The sequence below is a fragment of the Aricia agestis genome, chromosome 10 (assembly GCF_905147365.1).
Source record: "Aricia agestis chromosome 10, ilAriAges1.1, whole genome shotgun sequence".
In the NCBI taxonomy this organism is placed as follows: Eukaryota; Metazoa; Arthropoda; class Insecta; order Lepidoptera; family Lycaenidae; genus Aricia; species Aricia agestis.
Window position 1 is genome coordinate 1157906 of NC_056415.1, and position 14028 is coordinate 1171933.

Below are 14028 nucleotides of genomic sequence, written 5' to 3' on the forward strand. Positions count from 1 at the left end.
GTATTTAGAATATTCTTACATAATATTATACTAAGCTACATAATAATAACCAACAGAATATGAAGTTCTATTAACTTCTAATTGAATAAAAATATTTAAGTTTAACAATTCCTCAATAAATGACCTATACTGTACTTTTAATAAGATTGCTGTAAAATGCTAATCCTGAAAGCTAGCAAGCCAATTAATTGATTACTAAGAACTATTTTATGACAAACAATATTTGTGATAAGTTGTGAGAGTTCTTCAATCTATACATACAAATAAAATTGGAGTGTCTGTTTGTAATATTAAAATAACCGTTTTTTACCACATGCATATGAATATTTAGATGGTACTTACACCAAAATAACAATTTTTAGAATTTTTGTCTGTCTGTATGTCTGTCTGTTTGTTCCGGCTAATCTCCGAAATGGCTGGACCGATTTTGACGGGACTTTTATTGGCAGATAGCTGATGTAATAAGGAGTAACTTAGGCTACTTTTTAACCGACTTCCAAAAAGGAGGAGGACATATTTTTTATTTTTTACCTTTGTATTTTACATTTTTTTGACGCGGACGAAATCGCGGGTAACAGCTAGTAGAAAATATATTTATAATATAGTATGATATACCTTATGAGTTCTCGAATAGATACTATAATTCGCAGTTTATTGTACTACTAAATATCATATTTAATAAGCTGTCATAAAACTATTCCTTAAACTTATAGCACGAAAACCTAACTTGCACGTCAAGACCGCGCGACAGCCGCAGGTAGTCTAAAACGCCCTTATGTCTCATTACGTACGGGTGGGCGCTAATGCTCGCCGCTGATTATACCGCACCTACCGCACCTACCGCACTACCGCGCTACCCTACCGCAGCGTGATTATACCTCGGTGTTGCCTGTCATTTATTGATGTTTAGCGCTGATCAGTTTTGGAGGATCACCTGATCGTCACGTGCAAATCACGTTTATACGACGACTTCAAAAACCGCCTAAATATTTATATAATATATAAATATTTAGGCGGTTTTCGGTTTGTGGATAACACCGATATTATCGGCGTTATCCACTTTTTGGAGTGGGTAAAAGTGCCTGAGGGAGAATAGATTTAACGAAACAACAGTGTTTCGTTAACACTCGACCAGTAAACCCGTTGTTTTTTAGGGTTCCGTACCCAAAGGGTAAAAACGGGACCCTATTACTGAGACTTCATTATCTGTCCGTCTGTCTGTCCATCTGTCTGTCTGTCTGTCTGTCTGTATGTCTCTAGGCTGTATCTCAAGAATCACTATAGCTAGACTTCTGAAATTATACAGATTTTGTATATCTTTTGCCTCTATAACAACAAATACTAAAAACAAAATATAATTAATATTTAAGGGGGGCTCCCATACTACAAACTTGATTTTTTTCCCTTTTTTGCTTGATTTCAAAAATGGACATAGATAGGTACTTGAACTTTTCACAACACTCTCAATTATAATATGTGTACTTTAATAATTAATAATAAAATTTAAATAATACAAAAAAAAAAATTGCCTATTTTTGCGCTGTAACGGAACGGAACCACTCGTGCGCGAGTTCGACTCGCACTTGGCCGATTTTTTATTTTTCGGATCCATAGAAAAGCGCTTAGAATGTCAGGTGACCCGTGGGCCGTGACACGTATTTTGCTTTAAGGTGCATGCCGGCTAGTTTCATTTAAAATATAATCAGTTTTGTGACTCATCATCGAAAGAATTATTTTAAGAAAAGATATTATGTATTTTAAACATGATTACTTCTATTCTTATATTTAAACACATGCAAGTTGCGTGCAAAATAAGATTTAAAACTTTGCCAAAAATAGTTGAAGGCTGCATTCCAATTTCCATATTTCAAAAATTGACACAGAAATCAAAATACACGTGTCATCACATTTTCACATCAGAGAAAAACGCATTCCACGTATCCACCGCGGAGTTTGTCACATCTACTCGTACCACAATATTATTATCATACAGTAGGCCCCAGGATGGACACAACTTTAACATATGGCGAAACTCCTGTTTCGCCAAACCAGGGAGCAATCGGCGCATAATATGGATTAACCAATAACGTGCCAGTGTCACCATCTGATCGCTATCTGCCTAACGACTTGTTTGATCACGTATCTATCTACCAATAGCAGAAATCCGCCCGCTCATACCCCCAAAGAGACCCAAAACTCGAGCCATAATTTCTGCCTAGTGATCTCAAAGTTTTGTGCGTCTTATAGCTTAGCCGTGTTCATAATATAAATCCCGCTTAAAGCAGAAATGATCCATTATCAATTTACAATAACAATTAACTTGCTACATGCGCTTGACGTAAAACTGCTTCGCTTGGCTTCTTCAAGTTGTCTAAAATCACGCTAATGTGCGCGTGCACGATTCAGACAGTCTAGCAAGAAGATGTCCTTCTGTATTATATTATATAATCCAGTATAATAATATACAAAACCCTATTTCCGTCTGTCTGGAGTAAATTGGCACGATACTGGATATAAAAATATGAATGCATTTTTTATGTAACAGACATAATATGAGTCAAAGTATTGAATTTGTAGGCGTATCTAGCGACTAATCATGCGCTGTATTTCGGGATCAAAACAGCATAGTAACGTAGGATCTAGTATTTTTAAATCATGCGTCTAGTCATCTTCTTAAAGATTGCGTAGATCTAGATTTTAGGGTCAATTCAGACCGCAACGCGACGCGTAGATGCATTTCTAAAGTATGGATTTCAATTACGTGACCAATTATTACGTGAGACGTCTCGCAAATCTGTCAATTCAATACAAATTTGGAAATGCGTCGCGTCGTGTTTCGGTCTGAATTGACCCTTACTGGAATTGTTTGTCGACAATAGTATATTATCGTAAACATTATATGTTGTTTATTGTTTATTTTGCCAAAATCTAATAAGTAACTCAAGAGCCAGCGACAGCCAGACTTTCATCATTTTATGAAAGCTGAAACTCCTTTCAGCTATCAGAGAAGTTAATTCCTAGGCAGATGGGGGACCCACGTAGTTTGATCGCGTTACGTCAAACCCAGCTGATAGATTACAAATCACAAATAACAATGAATTAACATGATCCGACCGAATGACGTTGGTCTATCTGCCTAGGAATCAATTTCCTCGATGGTACAATACAAACGTTAAAAAATTTCACGTACGTTGTATACATTTCTCTGAAAATTCAGCGCGTATCCATGTTCCGCCTATTATGATGGAAATAGCCAAACGTAACTTCACTTTCAAAGACGCCACCAAAACTCATAAACAACGTGTGACTTGATGTGAATTTTTTACGACTACAATAAAATTTATTTCTAGAGAGATTTAATTTAGTCCCCAACTTTTACTATTTCTATTAATCATTTTTATTCTGCTGGCTGCATCATTAGACGCTTCAGTATTAAACGTCTGAAATTATTGAATTAAAATAGAGATATTATATGAAATAAGATACAAACTATGTTCAAGTGGCTACATTATGAGTTTATTTTTATCTTTAACGTTAATTAGTTGTGATAATTGTCGTCATTTCAGCAGGTCTAATTTGAACTTTTTGCTAACGAACTTAACAATAACAATTCTTTACTATGTACCTACTTTTCATTAATTAAATATTCTTTCAGACACAATACTGAACATAAATTCACAGTTTTCATTCATTTATTAGTGGTAAATGTCTCACTCTCAACTTCTCGAGTAATGTTAGACAAACTTTATATTCTACGGAAAACTTCTTTCTTTACTTTTTCAGGCTAAAGCGTAGTTTATGTTTTAATGCAAAGCCTAATATAATATGTTATACAACACGTTTTCAAAGCTTTTAATAATTATTGCGTGAATCTTTCTTATTACTAGTTAACCGACTTCTAAAAGAGGGTTCTATGATCGAAGATATTTTAAAATGAACTTTCTTCACGTAATTTTTATGGTCAGCTTTTGGCTTCTGAGTCCGAGGCCGGCGGGCACCATATAAGTCATGGCTACCTCGCGGTGACATTTGAAGCCAACTGCAATTATCCCATCCGAAATATTGATTGTTGACGTAAATATCATTTAAAGGGCAAGAAATCAATCTCTCTCGTAAGGATTTAATCTGTAGCTTTTGGGAAAAAGATTATGTAAAACCTTTTTCTTGTTAATTACATAAGGGTGCGTCCAGACTACTGAAACGAGATCGTGACATTACAGAAGTATATTATACCAATAATGTGTTTGTATAATAGCATGTTACAGTTTTCATATTATGCCTAATGGACATGTATTTATTTTTTTACTAAGCACAATCAAAATATAAGGCCATCCCCCAAGCAAACGACCTTGACCATACATTTTACGCGTTGCCGAGATCGCACGAAAATCCTGTGTCTTAGTCCGAAATTGATCCAAAAAAAAATTAAAATGGGGAATATGTAGGTAATTAAATTGTCTATCTATTGTCGTGTGTTTCAAATAAACGTAATTTGTAAATACTAAGGAGATGCTGAAAGTATGCTTCAATTTTATTAAGATTGGTATTTCTTTGGAAGCTAATATCATGAGTATAATAAACAAATTGAAACTAAAAACGGGGAAAGGAATGTTGATATACTTTACATTCTTGCTGTATTTTTATTATAACTTTTTAGCTTTTAAATTATAAGTTTATAAGGCTCTAAATACGGTAAATTACGGAATCTCCGTAGGGGAAGGGCCTCAAGACTAATGTCGCGCGGGGAAAGTGATTAACAAAGATAAAAGTCTTATGCCTTTTCAGGACTTACAGTGATACAGCCATTTAAATCGCGTTATTTGAAAAGGTAAAAGACAAACACATCTTCAAATATATTATTAGTGATAATAACCATTTTCACAATCGAAATTCAATCTAGTCTAGTAATACGGTTATAGGGATGAGTCAATACCGTATGCTCTAATATTTCTCTCATCACGTTCTCAGCTCAAACTCCTACTGCTCTCTTACTCACCGCGTCATCAGTCTTGATGACCAATTACTTATTAAAAATATCTGTTTTAAATGTGAATGTAAGGATAGATATTACTAACATGGAGCAACTACTAAAATTATTTAGATGAGTTTTGGTATTTTAAGCTTTGGATTAACGCGCTAAATTTTCGGGTAGTGTTCGAGTGGGATATTCGGTGCCGCTAATTATGTCTATCTGTCCGTTGCTTGGTTCACGATTAAGCCACTGAAACTATTTTGATGAAATTTGTTATGACATCTCCATATGGAGATACTTTGAGTCCCGGGAAAGGACATAGGATACCTTATGTCCCAAAAAATGTACGGTTCCTACGCGTTAAACGAATTTTAATACAACGGAGTTACGGACTTTACCTAGGTTTTTATTAATAAATGAAGAAGTTCCTGTTTATATCGCGCTGACTTTACTAATTATTTTTATTTTAGTTCATAACTGGATGGTATCTAATTATATTTTAATGATATAACGAAAGTGATACAAGTATTTACAATGTATTAATCCGGTCAACTGAAAGTATGAGAACTGACTCGGAAACCGGGGCAGAGGCTGAGAAATCTTTGTGTTAGATGATTTGATGAACTAACTTGTAACGACGTTGTGTGGTCTTCGGTTTTAGTCAAAACTCAACATTTTAGGTCTGATTTTGTTTATATTCTTTACAACGTAGGAAAATTTATAGCTTAGATTATAGCTAAGATTTGATAGAGATTAATATATAATTTGTCTTTTAAGCTACGTGAGATAAATGAAAAAAATAAGTTACGAAACCATGTTTTCCTATTTAACCTAACCTATAACTGATTCTGAAATAATATAGAATTAAATTGTGTAAAAATAATTAATAAAATAATAACAATAATAAGTATAAATAAATTGACAAAACTTTTAAGATCTTGGGAAAGTGAAAATATTTGCAAATTGTAAAGAGTTACCGAAATGACTCACCATTCACACTAGTGGTTCAATAGCGTATTGGTTTGTACAATTAGTGACGGGTTTAGGTTTGATTCCGCACGGCATCGGACACGGACCGACGTACCCTCAAACGCTAAATAATTACTATGTTATTCTAAAGAATAACATAGTAATTATTTAGCGTTTAAATAAAGTAATTTAAAAATTCAATATTAGTGAACATCTGGATATATGAATTCGTGAATCCTCCCAAAAATGATTGCCTGCGACCGTACCTGAATGCACTGTCAGGGAAGTTGGTTCATAGGCAGATGGCGGACCTACGTAATTCGGTCATGTTATGTCAAACCCAGCCGACAGATTACGACCAACTTTGAATTGACATAAACCAACGGGCCAGGCCACAACATTGCGTTGCGGCGCCGTATCGCAAAAAACAACATTGCACAGAAATGCGATGCGATGTCGCAACGCAAAAATTTCATATAGTATAGCACTCTTTACATCGGAAATTTTCACGATGCGTCCTGCGGCGTCGTAGATTTATACGATGCGACGCCGCAACGCAGTGTTGTGGCCTGGCCCAACCAAATGATATGATAGATCCGTCCTGTGCATCAATTTTTTAACCGACTTCCAAAAAACGAGGAGGTTATATGTTCGGTTGTAAATTTTTTTTGATGATATCATTTCAAACGTTAACTGTCTGCATCCATCCATGATCCATCCCTTAACGGAGCGTTGAAAGTGATTATGATGATTTGCTCCAATTTACGCCTTTACCCACTTACACCGATAAAAATGTGTTTATTATCGCATAAAATCACCGAAACAATTTCCTCTACAAAATTAATGAGACAATATTAAATTGATTTTATTTTGGAAATGGCGGCGTATAAATACAGCGAGGCGACAGACATACGATAGCGAGCTGTTGGCAGGTGTTTGAACTTAATGAACACTATTTATACACCTAATTGTATGAAAATGTATTGGACGAGTAATTGAGAGAATCCTATATTTTACGCTTGAGCCCCTGAGAAAACGGAAATGTTTATACTGAAAAACTGTAACCTATTACCTAAGTCAGTATTAATTCAGACTGAAACGCGATGCGTAGATGCATTTTTAAAGTACTGAATTGACAGATTTTAATGGCGTGAAAAATCTTGCAAATCTGTCAAATCCATACAAATAATTTAGAGATCTACGCGTCGCGTTGCGGTCTGACTTGACCCTTAACAGTCTTGGACTTGGTCTAACATCCAAACTCAATGAGACATATTTTAAAATAATTTCAGCTCTGTGAAGGTCGTATTACGTAAATCTTCTACAAGTAGAAGTTTAAAGTATTTCCGCGTAACCTTTGACCTACCTGTTGACCTACCACAACATTCAATTTTTTATCACAAACATACTACTGTCGTGTACTAGCCCACAAAAAAATACGTATTAAGTTATAAATGCTTTGTTTTTTAGATGATTAAGAACAAGACTGCATTCAAAATTTTACATTTTTTTTGTAGATGCTTAAGCTGTGATGATGATTAAACACAAATGCTTAAGGGTTAATTCAGACCGCAACGCAACGCGTAGATGCATTTCTAATGTATGGATTGGACAGGTTTGCGAGACGTCTCACGCGATTGAAATCTGATAATTCAGTAGAAATTTAGAAATTCAGACCGAGGAGCTCGGTCTGAATTGACCCTAACAGCGATGATGCACAAATCACAGATATCAAATTCTAACACAGATTCCCGATACAATTACAATGATATAATTACAATGTAAATGGGCGCGACCTCCCGATGGTAAGTGCGGCGTCTTGTATAGCGGGGGCGGGGGCGGGAGCGGGGCGGGCGGCGTTCCGGACCGCCGGCCGCATTATGCCCGCTCCGCTCTGCCGGTCGCCTACTACATTGACCTATACACTATGGGCGATTTATTCGCTGGAGCAACGAAGATATTGCCTAATAATCTGTGTTAGAGCGATAGATCGAAAATACTATCTCTTAGAACGGCGTATTGAGGCACCAACTCTACATAAAACTAACTGATCCGGCAAACGTTCTCAGGCCTAACGAATGTAGGTACTTACAAATTTTTTTTTAAATCGGTTAAGCCGTTTTAGACGAGTTTGCGCACAAACACTGTGACACGAGAATTTTATATAAAATACACGTTTGCATTGCATATTTTTCATCTGTGATTCGTTATTTTGATTATAAACGGCAAGTGAACATACATTTTATTCATATATAATCTCCAACGACTCATAATGTTACGAATTCGTAGCTATATAACAGCAGCTGTTCTTGCATAGAAAACGATACGATGATATCAAATGGTTTCAAAATATTTTGAAGATTCCCTATTATGTCTTTGAATGTTAATCAATTTAATAAAAACCCTAATCGTTCTTTGTATAATCCAGTCCGTATCGACGTCAATTTTGTTGGATTAACAATTGTTTCTTAGTTTGGTATGAACGAATTTACATTACTTACTATTCCAGTTATTATTAGAATTGGGATGCTCAATCAATTGGTTTTCGCACAAATTACTATAAATATCTCTAATTAACAAGTACAACAGTAGCTGGCCTTAAATTCCTATACAACAAAGAAAAAACTTTAAGAACGTGTATAAACAACGCAACATAAACACTGCGGTAGCGCCACCACACAGTGTACAGTATTACTCGTCAGAACAATTATGAACTCTTTACGATATAACTGGCAAATATCTCTTCGCTCTACGTAGAGTGCTATCTCTTTTTCATAGAAACATTGGTTTATTTAAATTAATTACAGATGAGAAGCCTGTACGTCTGTTGCCTCTTCACGACAAAAAGGGTGAGCCAATTTAGATGAAATTTGGTATCGAGAGACGGAAAATAACATAGGATATTTTTTGTTGCTGTTCGGTTCCCCAGCGATAAACGATTTTCAGCGTAACAAATATATTTCTTTTATTTAGAGTATTTTGGATTTTTCGACTTATCAAACTACTGGCATTTAGTAATATCTAACCTGACTCAATGCCGAATACGAATCCACACTGGAAACAGTAGTATTAAAAATAATAATAATTCGTATTAAATATGAATAAAGTAATGAGTTATTGCTATTCGTAAATCTACTAGTTTAGTAAAACTCTAAGGGCCTGTTTCACCACTTCCTGATAAAGCTATCCACCAATTAACTTGACTGATCAAGTGTGGAAAATCGGTCAAAAAAGTTGTGAATAGCCTATTAGGCACTTTATCAGAAAGTGGTGAAACAGGCCCTAAATTACTAAACTAGTAAAAAATTTAGATTAAGAAAAGTACAAAGTTACTAGCTTTGTGGTTTGCACCATAGACTACATACAGCTGATGATGGACATAACGACAGGATGTGTACGAGACAGCATTGTTTAGCAGATCAGATACACGGAGGTGTTTTGTAATTAGACACCACGTGATAGTGCCTATGTATTTTGAAAGTGGCGTGGTCAAAAGTTACAATTTTGTCCCTTAAAATACTAGAAGTTTAGAGCCCTGGTCAAAATCCTGTTATTATCAAAGCGATTATAACAAACTAGACGAAGCCCGAAACACCGTTTATAACGCGGTAACCGTGTCAAAACTAACACCGATCAAAACTATCCTATGTCCTTTCTCAAGACTCAAAGTATCTCCATACCAAATTTCAGCAAAATCAGTTCAGCCGTCAGTGACTTGGGCGTGAAGACAGACAGACAGACATTCGCATATATATAATATTGTATTAGTATGGATATGGATGTATCAACATCTCGCATACGTTAAAATTAAATCAGGAAGCAGTAAGCACTATAATGTAAAAGGAGAAAGGCACTATATTCTGAAAGAAAGGAATATGCTTGGACTACCAAGACTCCAGAGAACTGCCCCCTTAGACAAAGTATCTTTCGTTAAAAACGATGACGAAATTTGTTATCAAAATGTATGCGGATTGACATAAGTCATCGCTAAATGACATTTTGCTTTCGAAGACTAATGTCAAATCCCATATAATATTTTGATAACGTATTTCGTCATCGTTTTTAACGAAAGGGAATTTGGCTAAAGTCCCTGTTTTATTTTGGCCTTGCAATTAAGTAAAAGTCAGGAGTTAAATATTATAAATCCGAATATAACTGAAAACTTAAGAATTCTAATAAAGTACGTACACATATAAGTTAAGTTTACTACGAGTACGTTAGACTATTGTGAGCCATGTATGAACACGGAGCATTGAATGTACCAATCAACTAATATTTTTAATTAGCGTCAACAAAATGTTTCTTAAATTAACAGTGACAAAATAAATATAATATTTCATACATATTTGCAATTTGAAGGTTTAGTTAGATTTTTAGGTAAATAAATAACTGGACGTGAAATAAGAAGGCTCTACGTAGAGAATAGTAAAGTTGCATTTGTGATGTCAGATATTGTGTCAATAGCTATGTCCACACTATGCGCTTTCGTCTTCAATTTTCGTCATCTTCTTTCATTCAACTTTCATTTTGGCGCATTCAATAATGCAATGCGTCAACGAACGCAACGCCAACATTGTCATTTTTGTTTTTTGGATACGGTCAGAGGGCATGGTACTTGACGAACAGAAAAAGGCACAGTGTGGACATAGCTATAGAAATCTTACGATACGATGAAAATAAAAAGCGGCCAAGTGCGAGTTGGACTCGCCCATGAAGGGTTCCGCAGCAGTAATAAGGTTTATTTTAATGAAATTAGAAGGTTTTTGATTTATTTTTATATTTCAGTTGATTTAATGAAAATTAATTTAAGGTTTACCATTTATGACGTATAAAAAAAACTACTTGCTAGATCTCGTTCAAACCAATTTTCGTTGGTAGTTTTTATAGTAATGTACATTATATATTATTTTTAGACTTATCATGCCCCCACTTTAGAAGTTAGAGGGGGGGGGGACACAAATTTTTCCACTTTGGAAGAGTCTCTCTCGCAAACTATTCAGGTTACAAAAACATTATAGAAGAAACTTTAATATGATTTTTAAAGACCTATCCATAGATACCCCACACGCATAGGTTAGATGAAAAAAAAATTTTTTTATTGGTTTAAGGTTTACCATTTATGACGTATAAAAAAAACTACTTGCTAGATATCGTTGAAACCAATTTTCGTTGGTAGTTTTTATAGTAATGTACATTATATATTATTTTTAGACTTATCATGCCCCTACTTTAGAAGTTAGAGGGGGGGGGGGACACGCACATTTTACCACTTTGGAAGAGTCTCTCTCGCAAACTATTCAGGTTAGAAAAAAATGACATGAGAAACCTCAATATGATTTTTGAAGACCTATCCATAAATACCCCACGCGTATAGGTTAGATGAAAAAAATTTTTTTTTGTTTCCGTTGTACCTATGGGGACCCCTAAAATTTTTAATAATTTTTCCATTTTTGTATCAAAATCTTAATGCGGTTTACAGACTACATCTACTTACCAATTTTCAATAGTATAGCTCTTATAGTTTCGGAGGAAAGTGGCTGTGACATACGGACGGACAGACAGACAGACAGACATGACGAATCTATAAGGGTTCCGTTTTTTGCCATTTGGCTACGGAACCCTAAAAAATGCGAAAAGTTTCTGCATCGAAAGAAAATTATAAAAAAATGCTACGTTATTACAATTTAAGGCACCTCGACTAATAATAATTAATAATATAGTCTACAATGAATAATATAACAGCGACTAGATAGAACTCTATTTCGATACACGTAACATTTTTGTCTCTGGAAAACCTAAGACTCTCTACAATAACCTCACCTAGAAAAAACTCTACATAGAGTACCACACTACGATTTTTAGCCATCTCTACAAATATTAACATTCACAAACATCAACAAGAATCAACTCTACATAGAGAACAACACCTAATAGGTTATACACGCTCTATCCATGGGAAACGATCGGAACAGTTTCCCATGGTAGAGCCTAGACAGTTGTGATGTCACACCACGCTCCAGTTCCGACTCGTCTGTCAAATGTAGCGAAGCGACTTACGTGAACTCTACGTATTTTTTCCATACTTGTTTCCGACGTTTCCGGTAATTTTTTTGGCGCTAACACGTGGAGATATTTACGATGATTAGCGGCATAGGTAATAATTAACTTGATCAAGCCTAGGTTATTGCTAATTCTTAAGTTAAATAGCACGTCTTTACGGCAGGGTTAAAGTTGTTAACCGAGCATTAAATTTAAGCCAGTCTATTTTTTTTTTTATGAAATAAGGGGGCAAACGAGCAAACGGGTCACCTGATGGAAAGCAACTTCCGTCGCCCATGGACACTCGCAGCATCAGAAGAGCTGCAAGTGCGTTGCCGGCCTTTTAAGAGGGAATAGGGTAATAGGGGAGGGTAGGGAAGGGAAGGGAAGGGAATAGTTGAGGGTAGGGAAGGAAATAGGGTAGGGGTTAGGGGATTGGGCCTCCGGTAAACTCACTCACTCGGCGAAACACAGCGCAAGCGCTGTTTCACGCTGGTTTTCTGTGAGAACGTGGTATTTATCCGGTCGAGCCGGCCCATTCGTGCCGAAGCATGGCTCTCCCACGTATAAACGTGCGGGTCGGCCTATAATTTCATAAAGATAACTATATACAGTAAGTTGATTTTAATGCTAATTGAATTGTATAATTTATTAGCAAGAAAAAATATTGTGCAAATTTTTATAAAATATAGATATAATTTCTATACATTTGGCTCCACATTTCCGCCTGAGTGAATTTATTAAAGTACAACACGAACTAAGTGATAATTATGATCTGCTAATTGTTATTATTTTATAAAGTTGTAATTATTTAATAAAGAGGGCAACATTAAAATACTTAATGAGCGTAAAATACACTCGTTTGTTGGTGAAAACTCGAGTACAAGTAATTACATGTTTAGCAATTTAATTACATAAGTGAATCTAGAGAAAAAGCCTATTGTTTAGGGATAACGAAAGTATACTTAAAAAGAGAGACACAATAGAATTAAAAAGTGTAAATTAAATGTAGAGTTTGACGTTACAAACTTACGCGCGAGAATAGGACGAAGTAGTGGTAATTAAAATTTGTTGCAGTTAATTCGTGCATGCATCTGACCGTTTATGAAGGGTGCATAAATGAGTGCGGCGCGGCTGCGTGCGTTTAGTGGCGATGTTTTGCTACAGTGGGCACGCCGCGCCGACTATTTACACTGCACCTAAAATGGACTCCTAATGGCTACTCGTTCGATACATCTGCCCGCACGTATTCGTTAACCGGACCCGTCGATCCGCTCTTAGCTACCATGCGGGGACACCATGCACTTAAACACGAGCACTCACTGTAGCCAGCCTTGTAGACCGCGCGGATCCGGCGCACGAGCTTGCCGGTCCGCCTCAACGGGGGCCCGAGCGCCAGCGCGGCCGGGCCGGACCGCTCCGCGAACACGATATAGTTCTTTCGGTTCTGTAAAGGCACTTCGAAACGTCCGGAACACTCGAGGGGCTCCCGGGGCAGCTTGAGGCGGATGATCGCGTCCTCGTGGGGCCAGCGGCCCTGGCGCCGGAGCACGCGCCGCACTTGCACGGTGGCCGCATCTCGCGCGAGCGACTGGACTCGCGCCTCGAACGCGGCCGGGGCGCGGTAGGCGCGCCACGCGACGTCCGCCCGCTCGCAGTACAGGCGCCGCGGCGCCGCCAGGCTGCCGGCGAGACACAGTAGGGCCCAGCAAACCGCCGCGCGCCTTATCCTCATCGCGCCATAGCGCTAACGCGTCCCCGAGGCAGACGATCCTCGCTCCGCGGCAGCCGGCGCGCGACTGGCCGCTCGCGCCCCGCCTACACCGAAATAGTCTCGATACTCACTCGCGGTCGGCCACGCGCCGATTTATCTCGCGCGATGATTAATTTGCGGGTCGTAATTAGTGGCGGGTTAGCGCCTTGCGTGTCGCCGTGACGGTGACAGTGACGGTGACGCTGACGGTGACCGCCGGGCTACCGCCGGGCTACCGTCGGCAGGTGCGGGACGGTCGGCCAGTAATCTTATCTAGTATTCAATTCGAAAAGTA

General features: G+C 37.4%; 1 protein-coding gene across 4 annotated transcripts in view; it reads right to left on the reverse strand.

Moving 5' to 3' along the window:
- Positions 1 to 13764, reverse strand: part of LOC121731359 (protein vein) — a 75358-nt gene extending 61594 nt beyond the window's left edge. For all 4 annotated transcript variants that reach the window (XM_042120765.1, XM_042120763.1, XM_042120764.1 and 1 more), the window contains exon 1: positions 13304 to 13764. In XM_042120765.1, the coding sequence (XP_041976699.1) occupies positions 13304 to 13715 (412 nt within the window). In that variant the 5' untranslated portion in view covers positions 13716 to 13764. The remainder of the gene's footprint in view (positions 1 to 13303) is intronic.
- Positions 13765 to 14028: the final 264 nt, after the last annotated feature.